Genomic DNA, 18,796 nt, shown 5'->3' with positions numbered 1-18,796 from the left:
CGGAATGATTACTTTCACAGCTCTTAATTTGGGCTCTTAACTGCTTATTTTCTTCAACAAGATCACAAGCAGTTTCGGCCTCTCTCACTTTCTCTTTAAGAAAACTATTTTCAGCTTTAAGAATGGTGATTTGTTGTTCAAGTTCTTGATTTTCCAGCAGGAGGCATCTTATTTTTTCAGAAAGGTGGTCTATCATAAGATGAAGGTCTTCAGTGTTAGGGTTGTGAAAGACTACATGATCTATGTGATCTGCCATGAGACATGGTTATGACTTGGTCTCGGTTTTTTCATCATCATCTTCTGAGTCATTCTCCAAGTCTTCCCATGAAGCCATCAGTCCCTTCTTCTTTCCTCTTTTCGGCTTCTCCTCCTTCTTTAACTTGGGACAATCAGATTTGAAATGCCCAATTTCCTTGCAGTTGTAACAGGTTACTTTGCTAAGGTCTTTCTTCACTTTTCTTGAGCTGCTGCCTTTGCCTTTGAGCTTCATCATTTTCCTGAATTTTTTGGCAAATAACACAAATTCATGTTCAGAGAAGTTATCACTGGATTCATCATCCAGAGGGTTAGTCACAGAAGAAAAAGCAATTCCTTTCTTTTTTGAATCTTTTTTCAAATAGGTGTTTTCAAAAGCAAGAAGATTTCCTCTCAAATCATCACAAGTCATGGAGTCTAAGCTACTGCTCTCAGAAATAATTAAAGCTTTTGTTTTCCACTCTTTTGTGAGACATCTCAGCACTCTCCTCACAAGCACAGAATCAGGATATGTAATTCCCAGAGCATCTAAGCCAACAATGATGATGTTGAATCGTTCAAACAGCTCATCAATAGATTCTCCTTCCTTCATTGCAAACATTTCATACTCTCTGTTCAACATATCTATCCGAGTCTTCTTTACAATAGTGGTTCCTTCATGGGTGATTTGTAATTTGTCCCAGATTTTCTTTGCCGTTGTGCATCTTGATACCCGTCGTTACTCCTCGAAGCTGATAGCACAGTTGAGCAGGTTTACTGCCTTGGCATTTAACTCCACCTTCTTCCTATCTTCCTCGGTCCAGCTTGCTTCTGGTTTGAGAGTGACTATTCCTTCAGCACTTGTGTTAGTTGAAAATTGAGGGCCTTCCAAGATGATCTTCCAAAGTCTGTAGTCTACTGCTTGCACAAAGATCTTCATTCTCTCTTTCCAATAGGTATAGTTTTTTCCATTGAAAAGAGGCGGTCTGTTGCTTGACTGTCCTTCTGTAAGATTGTAGGACACCACATTTGAGCCACTATTTTCTGCCATAAGGATCTTTACTCCAAGCTACAAAGCTTGATCTCTTTGAGACCAAGCTCTGATACCAATTGATGGTTTCAGTGGCTAAGAGAAGGGGGGTTGAATCTTAGCCCCCCTTTTTCTTGATAACACTTGCTGACCTTTAAGACCAATTCAGGAAACTTCTTTTCTTTTTATCTCGTGACTAGCCACGAGACTTTTTCTTTTGTCTCGTCCCCAGCCACGAGACTTTTCTTTTTGTCTCGTCAATTGACACGAGATAATTTTTTGTTTTTGCTCCTGTGCAGTAGAAACAGGAATGGAGTAGGAAAGAGAGAAAGTTACACCCAGATATATCCTGGTTCAGCTGCTAAGTGCAGTGCAGCCTACATCCAGTCTCCATCACAAACATGATGGAATTTCACTATAATCTTTCAGATTACAAACTATAAAGTGCTAACCCAACTTACAAGGGAATTCCCACAGAATCATGAAACATAACATAGATGAACAAAGGAACTCTTAAGACATCTATGGCTTTTTCTTTTAATTTTGCACTCTTTGCCTTTTTTCGCTCTATGGCTTTTTCATACAAACCTCACTGTTTGCCTTTTTCCATGAGACTCAAGACATGACAAAATTAAATAGAAAATTACTAAACAGAATACATTGAAGGAGAAGAAAATCTGTAAGCTTAGGTAGCTCTGAGAATCCTATGCCTTGCACTCTCACTGCTTACTTCTAACTCCTTTCTTCAAACCGTGACTGTTCACTCTTTTTATAGAAGAGGGAAGCCTCCACACTTGAAGCCAAAACCCAAGCTTAACTTCTTTTCCTTCACACATAACCGGTTCGGCCACACAGAGAGAGAAGAGATAACCATGTAAAAACCAACATGCAATTACCTCTAGTCCTTCCTTGATCATCACTCTTCATCAATCCGAGCTCTCCATCCTTGACTTGCTTTCCAAGATGGATTCTGGCCCTTGATGCTTCATGATGATGATGACTTCATCTGCTTCAATCTCTGCCTCTACCATCACTTCGCCGCTCTAGCTACTTGCTGTGGTGGTTGAACAGAATCAAAGACAAGTCATGCCTCCAAGAATCTCACCTTGCTGGCCCAATCTTCTTCATCCTTTTTGAGCATGAAGAGCTCGAGATTACCACACCAAATCTAACCATATTTGGTGAAAATCTCAGCCACAGCACACTTTTATTTTGTTATGTTTTCTTGCCATCATTGTGATGGTCTTTAGACTTGCTCTTCCTTCACTTCGGTAGCTCCATGTAGCTTCCATGGCATCCATTGTTTCCTGTGTAATAACCGAAGAGGAGAAGCAAATAGAGAGAGAAGAAAGAAATTCGAAAAGCATTGAATTAGGAAAGAGAATGAGATTAAATGAAATGATTCTTTCCTTGCTGAGTAGCGTGTAGCCATAAGTGCTACAATCAAATCAAATGTCTTGTTTTCTCTCTCATAGTTTCCATGCAATAAATGACAATGTAATGAATTTTAGAATCCATCACATGGTGAAATGCTTGGATCCGTTGGAAGCAATTTTGCTTTCTTTTTCCATTGGTTTCGGATCATGCATGAGGAACTTTCATCAAATATAAAATTGGGCTTAGTTGCAACAACAATTAATTCTGGCCCAATAATAACATTTGCTTTCCTGATGAATTTTTGGATCATGCATTGAGCAAATAGGAAAGTATTTATTTGGGCCTGTAGTAATAATAACTCAATCTGGCCCGATTAGCACAATAAACAATTCAGCCATACTCATCATATATTCTAGCATCAAACCAAAGCTGAATTTTTTTTATTTAATTGGACTTGTATCAGAATTTTATTTTTGGCCCAATTAGAAACCTGCATCACAAAATTATTAATTAACATATGTTAAATGAAAATCAAATTAATAATTTTGTAATTAATTATTTCAATAATGTTTGTTCATCATCAAAATTAAATTAGAGTTTTCCAAACTCATAAGAAGTCTTATAACAATAATAACAACTAGAGTCTTCTTAACAACTATTATTTGAACAAGTTTAACCGTTTTTATCCCTTTTTTTCTGTAAGAAAGATGGTAAAATTATAACATAAAAAAAGTTATGTGATATATATAACTAAAGAAATAATGCAAAGTTTAGTTTCTAAAATTGTGAACGTTCATAAAAATTTGTTGACTTTTAAAAATGATTAAATTGATTCCTAAATTCATAAATTGTGAATCTCAACTCATCTCTAATACTAATATAAAATATTAAAATGTCAGCATGACATTTGCAAACAAAAAGATGATATGATTAATATTTTAATATGACTAAATTAGTGTCTTAAATTAGTTAATTATATTTATTTTGCTTAATTAGTTTTTTATTAATTAGAGACTAAAATAATAAATATTAAATTAGGTAAATTTTTGCTATTTTTTTGTTTCTCTAATATTACCCTTAATTAATTTGAAATATCTATTTAATTATAATAAAATCTTAGACACATTATTTTAATGGAGATGTCATACGATTTGAAATACCATAATATAGCACTTTATATTAATATTATGTGAATGACAGTTAAATTAAGATGATGCATAGTTATTTTGGAACAGGATTCGAAAGGAAATATAATATAGTATATAATAATAACGATGTAACTTTTTAATTCCATAAATACAAGAGATAGATTTTTGTAAAATCATATAAAAATATAAAATTAAATTTTGTAAAATATTTTAATTAAACTAGAGTTAAATGAGTGCATAAAATGATAAATATAAAGACATAGTATGTGACTTTTAATTAACAAAACATATGCGTGCTTTCAATGAAGTTGTAATTTGTAGTCTCTTTCACATCTATATGGAGAAGAGAAGAGAAGAAAAGAAAAGAGAGGGGTTACTACTATAGAGAAGAGAATAATAATTAAATTTGGGGATTAAAATTTTTAATTTTGATTTAGGGATCAAATTGCACTATAAAAGTTTACTAATCCACGTCAACTAGCCGTTACCTGGACAGCGTATTACAGAGGAGTCCAGATCAGCTTTCCGTGGTGCCAGGTGGACGGAATGTACCAGAAGGACGAATCTAAGCCCGGGAGTACAACTTCAGGGATGAATATGGGTAACTTTTAAGTTCAAGACTACTATAAAACTCAAATACAACTTCAATGACCACTTTGAGACTTATCTCGATAGTAGATCGATCTAGTCATCTAGCAACGCAAACTCAAACTGAAACGATGACGTTACTGATCGTAATTATGAATGACGCGGAGAGGAATGCGTCAAGAGGACTGGTACTGCTCCATCGTCACACGGCCACCGCAAGAACACCGCCGCTGCCAGACCTTCCGGAGGAGTTGATAATGGAAATCTTGCTGAGGCTTCTAGCAAGGACGCTTGTTTTTCTAAGGAGCGTCTGCACTTCATGGAGAAACCTAATTTCCTCCCCTGACTTCACCTGCAACCACCTTTATCGTTCATGCTTACGCGATCCAAGTTTGACTCCGCCACGAATTGCTTATTACACTCACAGTTCTGACTACCGTGATTTGTATGGTGTTATCGAATCTTTCTCCGTGCAGTCAATATTGGATAATCCTTCTGAGCCTGCTAAAGTCGATTACTTCAGTGGACAACGCTACCACAGAATGGTTGGTTCTTGCCATGGATTGTTATGCTTTTTTTATGATGATGGCGGCCAGAATACGCATGGCATCTTGTGGAATCCCTGTACCGGATTCACATTCCAATCACCGCAAATCAGCGGTCAAGCCACCCTTTGTGGCTTTGGTTACGATCATCTCAGTGACAGCTACAAGCTTTTTGGAATTATAAGGAAGAAAGTGCCACTGCCATCTGGTTTGGAATTTAGTAGTAGAATTTATACATTTGGACCAACTTCTTCGTGGAGAAAAATTGATGATATCCCATTAGGCCTACTTGGTGTCCCAACTGACGACCTTTTTATGCCTGATAATATGGAAGGGGTATTTTTTGGTAGTAATAGAACATGCACTATTAATTGGAGTGAGGAATGTTAGGGCCAGCAATTTTTGTGATTTATAGTCATCAAATAGCCATCAATGATGGTTTTAATGGTGTGAGATTGGTGTGAGATTTCATCCAATGATCCACTTTCTTTACTAGTTACATGCTGATCAGAATTTAACAAAGTTGCTGGCCCCTAGATTTTTCCTAATTGGAGTGTTAATCATGTGGTTGTTTATTTTGATTTGGGTAAAGAGATTTATGGTCATTTTTTCCTGCCTTATACCGATTTAGATAATTATTTCTGAAGGATGAGCACTTACTTATGTATCTTGAAAAACTGTCTTTCTGTTTGTTATAAGCTTTTGAATGCACAACACTGGTTTCTGTGGCAGATGAAGGAATACGGAAATGCTCAACCTTGGACTAAATTGGCAATCATTCCCTTTCACCCGCAACTCGTAAATTTGGGTTTTCCTCTACAATCTCTCTACATCTCGGAAAGTGATGTTCTTTTGGCCATTTCTCCATCTTTAAGAATAGTTTTGTTTAATTTAAATGATGGTAGCATAGATTTACCTGTGATTGACGGCACTGGTGATGGCATGGAGAACTAAATGGTCTTCGAAGCAACTCGTCCGAAATGCTCAAACCCAAGCCTATTGTCTCTTAAAACCTGTGTGCACCTTCACTTGGTGAAGTCTTTTGTAACATTAGTTCACTACCAACTTTGTTATTAATAATGTTATCAAATTTATTTATATGTTTATTTTTCAGTTGGATTTAAATTAGATGTTGCAAGCATAATGTTCTTTACTGTTTATCGTTAAATATAACCAAAAAATAAATTTACGATCGAATTTGTTTGTATGTGGCCTATTATATATTAAAACTTTAACATTGTGAGTAAAAATTTCAAGTACACATTAGAAGTTTAGGAAGATTAACACTCTTTTTTGAATGCTAACTGCTCAACAAATCAGTCTTAACAAAAAGTATTTAATTATATCAAATTTTTTTTAAAATTAACAGACTCATATTTACATAATTTCTTTTAAATAAAAAATAAAGACGAACTTATTCAATAAACAGATCTCGTTACTAATAATTAGATCCTAAGAAATTCTCTTAGTAATTAAGGTTTATTAGAAAATGCTTGGCCACCCAACTTTTTTTTTTCCTTTTAGGACTACTCATAATGAGTATCTTTTGTAATAAACTTGTAAATAACATTAAAAAAAGAGAATACATTAGCTAATTGCAGCTAAACTTATTCTCTTGGTTTTTCTTTTGCTGCAGTAGTTATTACTTCATTAATTATTCTTGTCAATTTACCGTTCTATTGAATTTGTTGTTACTTTTTAATACACAACTGCATATATATCTTTATCTGTGAAATTTTTACTGTATAACACTTCCACAAATATTCAATAATCTTTATACTATTAGGATTTAAAAAATATAAAAAAAAAATAAATTCTAAATTTTTTAATCTTTTGACAAATTAGTCCTTTAAAATATTTAATTATAAAAACATTTTTATTTTTACAAACAAGAGATATATAGATTTTTTCATTTATTTACTGGCTATCCATTACCCATTACGGTAGCAAGGAAAAAGGAACCAACAATTTAAAAGACATTTAGATTTAGGTCATATTTTGTGAACCTCATGATCTTGTGCTTGATAAACCTTTTTCACTGACCATGACTCCATGAGTAACAGCACCAAGACCCTAAGCAATTAGCAGCGATAAACCTTTCTCACTGACCATGACTCCATGAGTAACAAGCATCAAGACCCTAAGCAATTAGCAGCGGCGATGTTGGCATTACTTAACAATCACCCAATTTAAAGACCTAAATGTCCTCTTACTTTTTGGTCTCTTTTTTTACTTTGGCATTGTAATAGAAAGACACTCTAATATTCACATCATTAATTTTTGTGATTCTAGAAAGGTAGATGGACATAAGAACTTATATGCCTCAAATTTATAAAACATGAGTATTTTGTAATTAAATATTTAAAAAAATAACTTATCAAAAAATTAAAAGATAACCTATTTTTTTCCCTAAAATTTAATATTTAGAGTTTAATGTTAGTCAAGTGTTAGCCAAAAATAATAAATTTTATTAATAGAAATTTCATGGTTCATTCACTTATTTGAGTGCTCAAAAAGTTAATCAGAATAAAAGAATAAGAATAAAAAATTAAATTTTAATTAATTAATATTAATTCATTTATATTGTAAAATTATTTTTTAATACTTATTTTTAGAGAATTTAAAATTAATATTTAAGATTTGACCAGTAGGATTTAGAATTTATTTTTTAACATGCATTTCATAGAGTTTAGCTTTTTAGCTTTATTCTATATATTTTGAATGTACCTTTTAGCTAATTATCCAAAATTTTATAAATATTAATTAAATATATAAATTATTTATTAAATATAAAAGTTATCTAAAAAATTATTTGTTAAATTTATACTATTTTTGAGCTTTTTTAATCATTCTCTTATTTCGAAGTTATTTAACTAAATATTTCAAGTGCATTTGTCCGAATTAACAAAAATTCTGCTATTGAAGATGCTTTTATTTAAGAGTGATGTTACACGTATAAATATTTTTATAATTAAATTTAATTAAGTTGGTGTAATTTAGTGAAAAAATGTGAATGTAGATTAGACATAAGTATTAATTTTTTTTTCACGCTTTTTGCAATATAAATTTTTATTGGATAACACAAAAATTTATTGATTATAGTATACAAATTTTTAAAATATAACACACAAAAATTTACATATAACACAAAATTATTAATATAGTATATAAATATTTACATATAACATACAAACTTTTATACTTAGCACAAAAATTGTAGTCTTTCAAAAATTTTTATGTTACACATCAAAATTTATATATTATGTACCAAAATTTTTATATTGTGCATATTTTATTGGTATAATTACAAATTTTTATATATAATGCACAAATTTTTACATATAATACACAAATTTTGTTGCAAATGTATTTTATTTATTGGATAAGTCAATGTTCGAAATACATAGTCCTCACAAAATTTGTGTGATGGACATCAAAATTGACATGTTATATACTAAAATTTTTGTGTTGTATATATTTTATTGATATATTTTGTTTATTAGATAAGTTAATGTTCTGAATATATATTCCTTCAAAAATTTGTGTGATAGACATCAAAATTGATATGTTATATACTAAGATTTTTGTGTTGTATATTAAAATTTATATGTTATGTATTAAAATTTTTGTACTCTAATTTTTTTAACATTTATAGTGACAAATAATATTTTTGTTTTTAAAATTAATTTGTTATTTTTTAAAAAATTATTTAAAGACTTAAAGTGCTTATAAAAAATTTAAACAAATGATTTTTTTATAATAATTTTTTTTAAATAAATATTTTTATGATTAAAAAATTAAATATAAAATAATTTATTTATAACTTAGACTTAATGTAAGTTTTTATGTTTTAAATTTTTTTAAAATGAATTTAATTAAATTATTTATTCAAATAAATTCTTAATTTTAATTGGAGAAAATAATGGCCACTCAAGGAATAGCAATAAAACACAACGCGCAGCCTTGCTATAATCATACAATTTTATAATCAAGAATTTCAGATAGATGGTATACAATGGTGAGAGATTATAGGCAAAATAGAAATTACAAAAAAAAAAAAAAAAGTTAAAGACTCTGAAATCCTGGGCTACCATTTTGGTTCTGAAAACCTCTCTTAAACTGACAAAGACAAACAAGCAAGCGACTCACCCTATAAATAACTATGTCTAAGACAGAAATATAAAGATAACAATATAGAGACCTTTATGATTTATCAAACACACCCTATAAACGCGAATTCAATGTAGAACTTGATCTACCTTGTTTTTCTCCCCCATCCAACTTCCACATAGAACAGAAAGAAACAGCCTGTCCCTTCCAGAATAGTCCAACACACTTGTTATCCTCCTCAACTTTCATCTCCCAATTACTATCATATTTCCTTAACAAAGCTCTAGCTCCATCAATGGTATCCTCTCCAAGCATTCCTCCTACAAACCCTGCCTCCTTCATTCTTTTCTTTCCCTTCATTCATCTCCTCTGGTTGGTCAGGGCCTTCGCCGCCTCGCCTTCCATCACTCTCCTTTCGTCACTCTCCCGGCCCTTGAATGCAACACTCGTGGAATCCAAGAAACTCCACAGGTACTCCACTCTCCGGGAGAATCCGGCCGCGAAGTTTCCACAGCCATTGCAACTGCATTCAATGTTGTTATCACTTAGTATCACTCCTTTAGGCTCCATGCTTCTCAAAGCCTTCAGAAACTCGCTTCTCTCGTCAGGATTTCTGTGATTCAAGTGGTGGAGCCTAAACTGCGCACAGACAATAAATGTTTCATCCGAAGATGTGTCGATACTCTTCGAATTCAGTGTCTGTAATTCAAGATTATCAATCCTGTTTATCTGCAAATTGAGCTTAATGGTTTGAGCATAACCAAGGAGGTAAGAAGAGAAGTTATCACCGGGTGGACCTACAGAGAAAGGAGTTTCCATGTTCTGTTCATTTTCATTGGAGGAAGCGGTTACAACGGTTAGGCGAACCAGAGGAGGAGGTCCGCCGGGTCTTCGGGTTAACGCCTCAAGAAAAGTAGGCCATTGGACACCATGGGAGACTCCAATGTCAAGGATGTGAAGAGTACGCGAACTACTTGATTCTTCTTCGGAAAGGAATTGAAGGATTGAAGCGTTTGCAATGTTGTTAGGAAAAGAAAACCAAGGGCTAACCTCATAGAACTTGAGGAGTGTCTTATGGAAGAATCTGGAGTCCACTGATGCAAAAGTCTTAGTCCCTGAATCGTTTGTTATGGTAGAAGAAGATGAAGAAGACGAATACGATGAGGATAGATGGTGTGTCAGTGCGCTGAGTCCGTGTGCCGCGAGTCGGTGATTCGCATCGCCTGTAGGCGAGGCTAGCTCATGGAGCACATACAAGAGGTGCTGTACACGATTCAAATTTTTAGCATTTATAGCTAAAGCACAAGGGATGAGCAACTGTTCCGCCCACCTACCTTCCTTGTTTCCATTGTTGCAGTTATTGCCATTGTTCTTGCCTCCACCTATATTGCATAGTTACAACTTACAAATATGAATATGGTGTTTGATAAGATAAAAGGTCTAAAGTAATTAATATGCTTCATTATTGTTGTGTTGAGCTCTAGCTTTCAGAAAGTAAAGAATTAAAGGAGTATATAGAGCTTCTACCTTTTTTGTTCCCACCAGATTTTCTAACACTAGTCCCTTCGGCAACTGAATCGCCATTGTCAACTTCATTAGTTGAACGAGCCTTGAATTTCTTGGCTCTGTGGCTCTGTGAAGGCTTTTGGACCGAGCAATCATTGTCGCTGGAGTTTCGTTTCTTCGTCGGCAAGTCTGAAACTGGTAGGTTGTTGTAACTGTAAGGTTCAGGATCCGAGGGTGTTGTGCAGGTTGTACTGGTGGCAGTGGTGGCCACCACGGCGGCAGTGCCGTTTGCGGCATTCGGGGATCCGGTGCCGGCATCAATTTGGTTATGGTAGCAGATTATGTCTTGGTTTTGATCCCAGAACTGATAATCTTGAATGGGATATGGATAATCCAAGAATGGTGGGAAGAAAGAGGCAGAACCTTCTAGCTGCCAGTCAAGAGCATCTTGTGTTGGGTTTGGTTCCATGTTCATTGTTAATGGTAATAGAAGGAAGAAAATTGAGAAGGATTATTGAAGGTTTTGAAGGGGCCTAGCTAGTACTGTTGGATCATTGACTGAATGAAGCTAGGAAGGGTAGGACAATAAGAAGTGTTTTTTTAAGTTCATCTTTTTTTTTTCCTGCAAAATCATTTTAATATTAGGCATATGGGTTAGTGTGATGTGATGATGTTTCCTAGTAGTGCCAAAAGAGGGAATTTTCTAATTGTTCGTGTGCTGTTCGTTTGGAAGATGTGATGTTTTATTAAGGCTTTTAATAACACATGAGTAGTAAATATTTGAAAAATCTGACAAGGGTAATGCTATTTGTGATTTGTATATTAGGTTAATGTCTTAGCTAGAGGAGGAGATGGAAAATGTTGAATAGGTGAGGTCTGAGGTGAGAGCGTAGGGATTATTATTTTATAAATAGTTTGAAACTAATTGTTTAAAAATAAAATATGAATTTAGATATACAAATAATATTACTCATTTAGTTTTCTTTTGTTAATAACAAATAAGATCTCAATTTTTTAAAAAGAGTTTGGGATTGAAAATTGGATTGTTTTTTTTTTAATATATATATATATAGATAAATTATTGTACTCTCAAGTCTCAATTAACGTTTATTACACTATTTTAAATTTTGGCATGATTTGCTCCAACTATGAATTTTTGTATTTTACCTTATATTTTATTAGGTACAATTAGAAATTTGACTGTATATACTAAGTGTACACTAAAATCAGTTACTAATATAAAATATATGTTAGAATATAAATACACATTGAACATAAATTAAATTACATATGTATTTATACATAATATACATAAATATATTGGTGACTAATTTTAGTATACGAAAAGTATTTTTGTTATAAATTATATTTTTATTTTCAAATTATATTGCTAAGAATTTTGCTATGTAAAAAATTAGTTAAAAATGTCTTAAAATTAGTGGTTAAAAAATTAAAATAAAACATTTTGATTTTTTAATACACAATTAATGTATTCAATATATTAAAAATAACCAAGTTAAATTAAGTTTTTTTTTTTCTTATTCTTTCATCGTTCTTTTTCATTTGATTTTTACTATGCCAATAAATTATTAAACTAATTTGGTTGAACTTATTACTAAAATAATTTAGTCATGTAATATGGTTGTATGTATTCTAATTAAATTTTTTATTTGTATTAATATCCTTAAAATACTTATTAGTAAAATCCCTATTGAGTGGTTAGGAAATTAAGATAAAAAAAGGTAGGAGACTATTTAGAAACCCTATTTTTATAAACACTTGCATCGGCAACTAGGAGACGATTATGTCTCTTCTTTATATCGTGTGGTTAACTTGTTGTTTTTGTATTTATTAGAGATTGAGATCTACAATGCATAGGATTGGTAGAGGAATTTCTTGGAGTTAGTTGAGGTAGTAGGATTGTGATGGGTTCTTTTCAAAACTCTAGCCGGCAAAAGGTGTTTGACTAATTGGAAATTCTTTAAGAAAAGTTTTCGTCTGGCAAGGCTTCTCCAACTTTTTGTGGGTTTGTGCTGTATTTTGTTGTTATGTGATGTGTTTATCATTTTACATTTATTCCCCTAAACTGATGTAAGTAGGGTATCATCTAAAAATGTAATATTTAACATTTCAGGTCTTAACAACTTTTCGCACCATTTTATTCAATGAAAAAATAATAATTAATTCTCAGTTTTAACTTGATAATCAAAACAGTTTTCTAATTTTTTTTTTTTTACCAAAGATATAAAGACTTGAACCCGCAACCTCTTAGATGAGTATGGAGATATTATGCCATTTAAGTTATTACTCATTGGCAATAGTTTTCTAATTTTTAAACTAATTAAAATGGTCTATTGTATTGAGTTTAAATCGTTAATCAAATTAGTCACCAAGTTAATGTCGTTGACAAAAATTTTACGTGCTATGCTAACTTTCACGCTGACATAATATTAGATAGATATAATAGTTAAACTGATCTCTTAGTTTTAACTTAATAATCAAAATACTTCCCTAATTTTTTAAACTAATCTAAATGGTCCATTAATTTTAGTATTAATTGGGTAATGTTAAGTAGAAAAAAAAAAACAGCCAAAACTTGTTTTATTTAGTATTAATTAATTGTCACAACAATTAATAAATGCTAAATAAGGCAAGTTATGGCTGTTTTTGGCTGATTTTCTTTGGTTACCAAACATTTCCGTAATTTTTTAAACTATAAATCAAAATGGTCGCTCCATCAAATATGCAAAAAAGCCAAACTCATTCTCTTGCAGTATCTCTTAAAAGAGGCCTGCTACACATATAAGTCTTTTTGGCTTACAAGTCTTACAAGTTGGCACAAGCTCAACAAAAAACACGCATTACATTCCCACATTCAAGAGTAAATAAACGCACGTTATTCAACCATTTCCTGTTTCCAAAGCGTGCTACTCACCATGCATTATAAACGACTCTTCTTCTTCTTCCTCCATGAAAACGAGTTTCTTGCTAAATTTGAAGATAATGAAACTTCAGAAATACACCCAAATGATTACAGAAATGCACCCAAAGGATTACAGAAATACACCCAAACGGTTACAGGAATTCACCCAAAGAATTACAGAAATACACCCAAAGGATTACAAAAACTACACCCAAAGAATTTAAGAAATACATCCAAAATTCGTTGAAGTACACCTTATGCATAATTCATAACTCTTTCTCTTTCTCCTCCTCATCTTCTGCTTCTTCTTCTTCAAAAACGATTTTAGAACTTGATGTAAAAAAACAATGGAAATCAAGAATAACGAAGAAAGAAAACAGAGAGAAAAGCACGTAAATGAAGAAGGAGAAAGAGAAGGCAAGAAACGAAAGAAAAGAAGAAGAAGAAGAAGAAGAAAAAGAAGAAGAGGAAGAAGAACGTGCAGCAAGAAGAAGAAGAACGTGCAGTAAAAACGTGCAGTAACGGTTGAAGAAGGAGAAAGAGAAGGCAAGAAACGAAAGAAAAGAAGAAGAAGAAGAGGAAGAGGAAGAAGAACGTGCAGCAAGAAGAAGAAGGTGCAGTGAAAACGTGCAGTAATGGTTGAAGAAGAAGAAAAAGAAGGCAAGAAATGAAAGAAAAGAAGAAGAAGAGGAAGAGGAAGAAGAACGTGCGCAAAAAAAAAGAAGAAGGTGCACTTGTAAAGACTTGTATAAAAAAACGCTTGTATGTGGAGAATTTCTCCTCTTAAAATAACACTTTAACCATGAATATGGATGAAAATAGAGTTCATAGACCTCAAGTATGTAAATGGCAATTTATATAACCAAATCCAGCACCTGTAACTTGGGTTTATCGACAGGGGCGGAGCCACCTATACCAAAAGGGGGGCAATGGCCCCTCCCAAACTTCAAATCTTTTTTATAAATTGTGTACAAATTTTATTTTAGCCCCCCTTAAAAATTTTATTTTACTTTTTGTTTATTACAAGATTAATTTTTGGCCCCTTCCTCAACTTTAACTTAGCTTTGTCCCTGTTTGTCGAGTGGTTAACTCATTTATTTATTTAAATAACTGTGGAGAAGTTTAAATCCTATCTTATGCATATAACAATCCTTAACCAACACCTTTAAATAGAATTTACATTCGCAACAAATTAGTATTTAACTTGTTAGACTTAAAAATATTGTAGAAAAATAAAAATAAATCAAGCCGCTGTACTTGTGCAAATAAAGTCCCAACACAAAATTAATCTGACATTACTACATCACTAAATTAATAGATCATACCACGATATCTATTGTTTAATATTTATTAAAGAAATGTTGGTCCTCCTGAATAACTCTTCACACAAAAAATTTGCAATCCATCCCAGAGAAAAAAAAATCATGAGATTTATTGTACCACAAAAATTTTGAAAGTCGGTAATTTTTAATAATTTTAATCAGTAATTAATCAATATAAATATTAAATTATTTTTAATAATTAAAATTTATTAATTAATGTATACAAATTTTAATAAATATAAATATAAATTTTATTAATTTATGTGTTTAAATTTTGATAAATATAAATATAAATTATATATTTTATGTATATAAATTTTTATAAATATAAATATAAATTATTATTAATTAAATACTAAATACTGATTTAAAATGATAGTATTTAAAAATGAGTACTTTAAAACTTTCACCAGCCATGCCAACCTAGTCAAATCAGTTCGAGAGTTTCACACAATTTGTTAGCATTATTGTTAGTATTTAAGGAGTGTTACGAGAGATGTATTCTTTTTGAACATCAGAAGTAGAAAAGAAGAGGAAGAGATTCTTTCTTTTAAACATGATGGCACTGTGAGTAGGTTTTCTTTTTGAATTTTTTAAATTTTATAATCTTCCAATGATATTATTTTCAGTTATTCTCTCTACCCAAGCAGTAAAATAACGTCATTTTAATGCTACGCAAGCGTAGAAGTTAATGTGTTATGTAAAATTTTTATTGGTGACGATTGATGGAAATATCATTTTGACTATGATTTAAAATTAAGGGACTATTTTGCCGAGTTTTAAAATTTGGGGACTATTTTAAGGGCAAATCACTGGTTTAAGTCAGGTTAGAAGAAAATTACGCAAATCAGCCAAATCAAAAATTGGTTCATAAATCTACTAATGCACATTTGTATATAATTCGAATTAGGTAGCTTCGAACTCAATTTACATGTAATTCGAATCACATAGATTCGAACTACACACACGCACACACTCAATAATTCGAATTAGCGTGATTCAAATTACACAAAGCTTAATTCGAATCAGGGTGATTCGAATTACACCCAACAACGAAACCCTAAGTAATTCAAATCAAGTTGATTCGAATTACTCATTTGTTAGCTTTAGTGGTAATTCGAATTGGGGTGTTTCGAATTACACTTGGTTCGCCTATAAAAGGAGTTCGAACCACCCTCATTCGGATCACTTTTCCAAACCCATACCCTACCAAGTCCCAGAGAAAACAACCCAGATTCGCTCCGACAGAGGCTCGAGCAGGATACTGAGGCGATGGAGACGATCCGGAAAGACTATATCGTTTGGATGAAGTTGCTCATATAGCCGGGGTCATCAACGACGAAGTTAGTAGTTAAAGTTTTTTTTAAGTGGTTTGTTTTAGTGGTTTTGCAAGTGGTTTTGTAAGTGGTTTATTATAGCGGTTTATGTTAGTGGTTTATGTTAGTTGTTTTGAAAGTAGTTTTGTAAGTGGTTTTGTATGTGGTCTCTTGTAGTGGTTTATATTGGTGGTTTATGTTAGTGATTTTGCAAGTGGTTTTGTAAGTGCGGATGGCCTGTGGTTTATTTTAGTTGTTTATGTTAGTGGTTTATGTTAGTGATTTTGCAAGTGGTTTTGTTAGTTGTTTTGCATGTGGTTTATGTTTGTGGTTTTGCATGTGATTTACTTTAGTAGTTTTGTTTGTGGTTTTTTTGTTGGTGGTTTATGTGAACGATCTTGTTAGTGGTTTCGGAAGTGGTTTATGTTCATGGTTTTGTTAGTGGTTTTGGAAGTGGTTTATGTTAATGGTTTATGCCAGTGGTTTTACAAGTGGTTTATGCTAGTGGTCTTGATAGTGGTTTATTTTGCTGGATTTGTTAGTGGTTTTTTTAATGATTTTGCATGCGGTCTTTGTTAGTAATTTCTGTTAGTGGTTTTCTAAGTAGTTTTTATTATGCGGTCCATCATATGCGCAGCCCCAGAGATGCATCTCGAGCATGCGGCGCCAGCAGGGCATGCGACTCGACGAGAGGTACGTTCCGTACTTGCAGATGGCTGGATTATACTATCTTGCGAGACTGAACGATAGATGGTTCAGATTGAATGAGCCCCTTGTCAGTGCTTTTGTCGAGCAGTGGCGTTCGGAGACGCACACATTCCACATGCCGTTTGTGGAGTGCACGATCACACTACAGGACGTGGCGTACCAGTTGGGGTTGCCGGTCGACGGACGTTATGTCAGCGGTTGTTTGACCGATTTCCAGATATACATCCAGGGTGGCCGTCCAGCATGGGTGTGGTTCCAGGAGTTGCTTGGAGTGTTACCTCTTGCAAACCAAATTCAGAAGTTTGCAGTGAACTGCACGTAGTTCCAGGAGACTTTTGGAGAGTGCCCCGTGGGAGCCGACGAGGAGACAGTGAGACGCTATGCTCGTGCCTATATCATGATGTTGTTGGGCACTCAGCTGTTTGCCGACAAGTCCGGCAACCGTATTCACATGAGATGGCTACCCTACGTGGCTAGGCTTGAGGAGATGGGTGGCTACAGTTGGGGTCGGCAGCACTAGCTTGGTTGTACCGGTGCATGTGCCGAGTGGCCAACAGACATGTGGTCAAGTTAGCTGGCCCGTTGCAGTTACTTCAGTCTTCGATCTTTTGGCGCTTCCCTGGGTTTAGACCTGTCGGGTATGATACGTTCAGCTGGCCCTTGGCCTCGAGGTACTGTTGTCGCATTTTTATCTTTTGAGTTAAATTATTTTATTCCATGTCCGCCTATACTGTTATAGTATTTTGTTACACTTTTCTTTCGTTATAACACCGATGTGAGTTGCAGATGGTCAGGTCATAACCCTTCCGCTAGCGAGAAGGGACCTCGAGTGCAGATGTGGAGGCTAAGGATAGACCTGTTACAGGCAGGGGATGTGAGTATACTAACCGCTTATGTTTAGTTAAGTAACCTTTCATACTTCGCATCAAGATATGGCCTAATATTGTTGATATGTATTTGTAGTTTATTTGGATGCCGTATAGCTCTCCCGATGTCCTTCAGGTTGTGCATCCGGAGGTGCTGGAACCTCGTCATACGGCGTTATGGCGGTGTGTGACGGCATTGATATATTTCGCCGTCATAGAGTGGCATCAGATTGATCGGGTGCTACGTAGTTCGGTGGAGTACAGTCCCGCTCCCAGCCCGCCCTGAACATCGAACGAAGGGGAGGCGACAGGCTCGACTGGAGGTTCATACACAGGGACGGATGAAGATGCACCCGCAGGTCTGGAGCTAGAACCGGCTACCGTGCCTACAGCGGGGTATTCCAGTTCGAACCCCCCGAGCTGGATATCACATCAACCAACTTCGCCAACAGTTCAGGTGTCCTAACTTCGGAAAACTGCCGACGACAATGAAACATGACCTGCAAGTCCTCATCATTCCCGATCGTGAAATAATCATACTTCACGATTTCTCGCAGTACGGAGATTGGAATGCGATAGAAAAACTTCTTAACCCGTTTCACGCTTTCCAGACCAAGTTTCTGTAGCACAGAATTAACAAGGTCATCATAGCTTATCGTAGGCCTCATAAAAATACTAAGAGGATCCTTATCGGTGAACTTCACACCGGATCGTGTTTTCCTCTTAATCGATCCTCTGTGGTGAACCAACACTACAAAACTCTCCTCACTAGCCATTTTTTCACTCTAATGAGATCAATTCACATTCACACCATATTTATACACATCTGGTCCTATATAATTTGAACCAGCTTAATTCGAACTATACATTGTGTAATTCGAATCAGCCATATTCGAATTACTTAGGGTTGCGTACTGGGGAGTAATTCGAATCAATCTGATTCGAATTACTGTGTGTGTAATTTGAATCAGGAAAATTCGAATTAGTGTGTGTGTGCGTGCATTTGTGTATAGTTCGAATCATATTGATTCGAATTATATGTAAAGGTAGTTCGAAATGACCTGGTTCGAACTATATAGAAAGCTGCATTGGTTGATTCATGAACCAGATTTTAATTTGGCGA

At 33.9% G+C, this 18,796-nt stretch overlaps 2 protein-coding genes across 2 annotated transcripts; one reads left to right on the top strand and one right to left on the bottom strand.

Annotated features, from left to right (window-relative positions):
* Positions 1-8,885: 8,885 nt before the first annotated feature.
* LOC112779759 (protein NODULATION SIGNALING PATHWAY 1) lies at positions 8,886-11,266 on the bottom strand. Its single transcript, XM_025824096.3, has 2 exons — positions 10,560-11,266; positions 8,886-10,414 (listed from the first exon to the last, which is right to left on the bottom strand). The coding sequence occupies exons 1-2, from the start codon at positions 11,011-11,013 to the stop codon at positions 9,393-9,395; spliced, it is 1,476 nt and encodes a 491-aa protein (XP_025679881.1). The 5' UTR covers positions 11,014-11,266; the 3' UTR covers positions 8,886-9,392.
* A 5,491-nt stretch (positions 11,267-16,757) lies between these two features.
* Positions 16,758-17,327, top strand: LOC112778004 (protein MAIN-LIKE 2-like). The gene is made up of 2 exons (XM_025822375.1): positions 16,758-17,114; positions 17,226-17,327. The coding sequence occupies exons 1-2, from the start codon at positions 16,758-16,760 to the stop codon at positions 17,325-17,327; spliced, it is 459 nt and encodes a 152-aa protein (XP_025678160.1).
* Positions 17,328-18,796: the final 1,469 nt, after the last annotated feature.

This window comes from Arachis hypogaea, chromosome 19, assembly GCF_003086295.3.
Source record: "Arachis hypogaea cultivar Tifrunner chromosome 19, arahy.Tifrunner.gnm2.J5K5, whole genome shotgun sequence".
NCBI lineage: Eukaryota > Viridiplantae > Streptophyta > Magnoliopsida > Fabales > Fabaceae > Arachis > Arachis hypogaea.
This window is presented reverse-complemented; position numbering and strand designations above follow the sequence as displayed.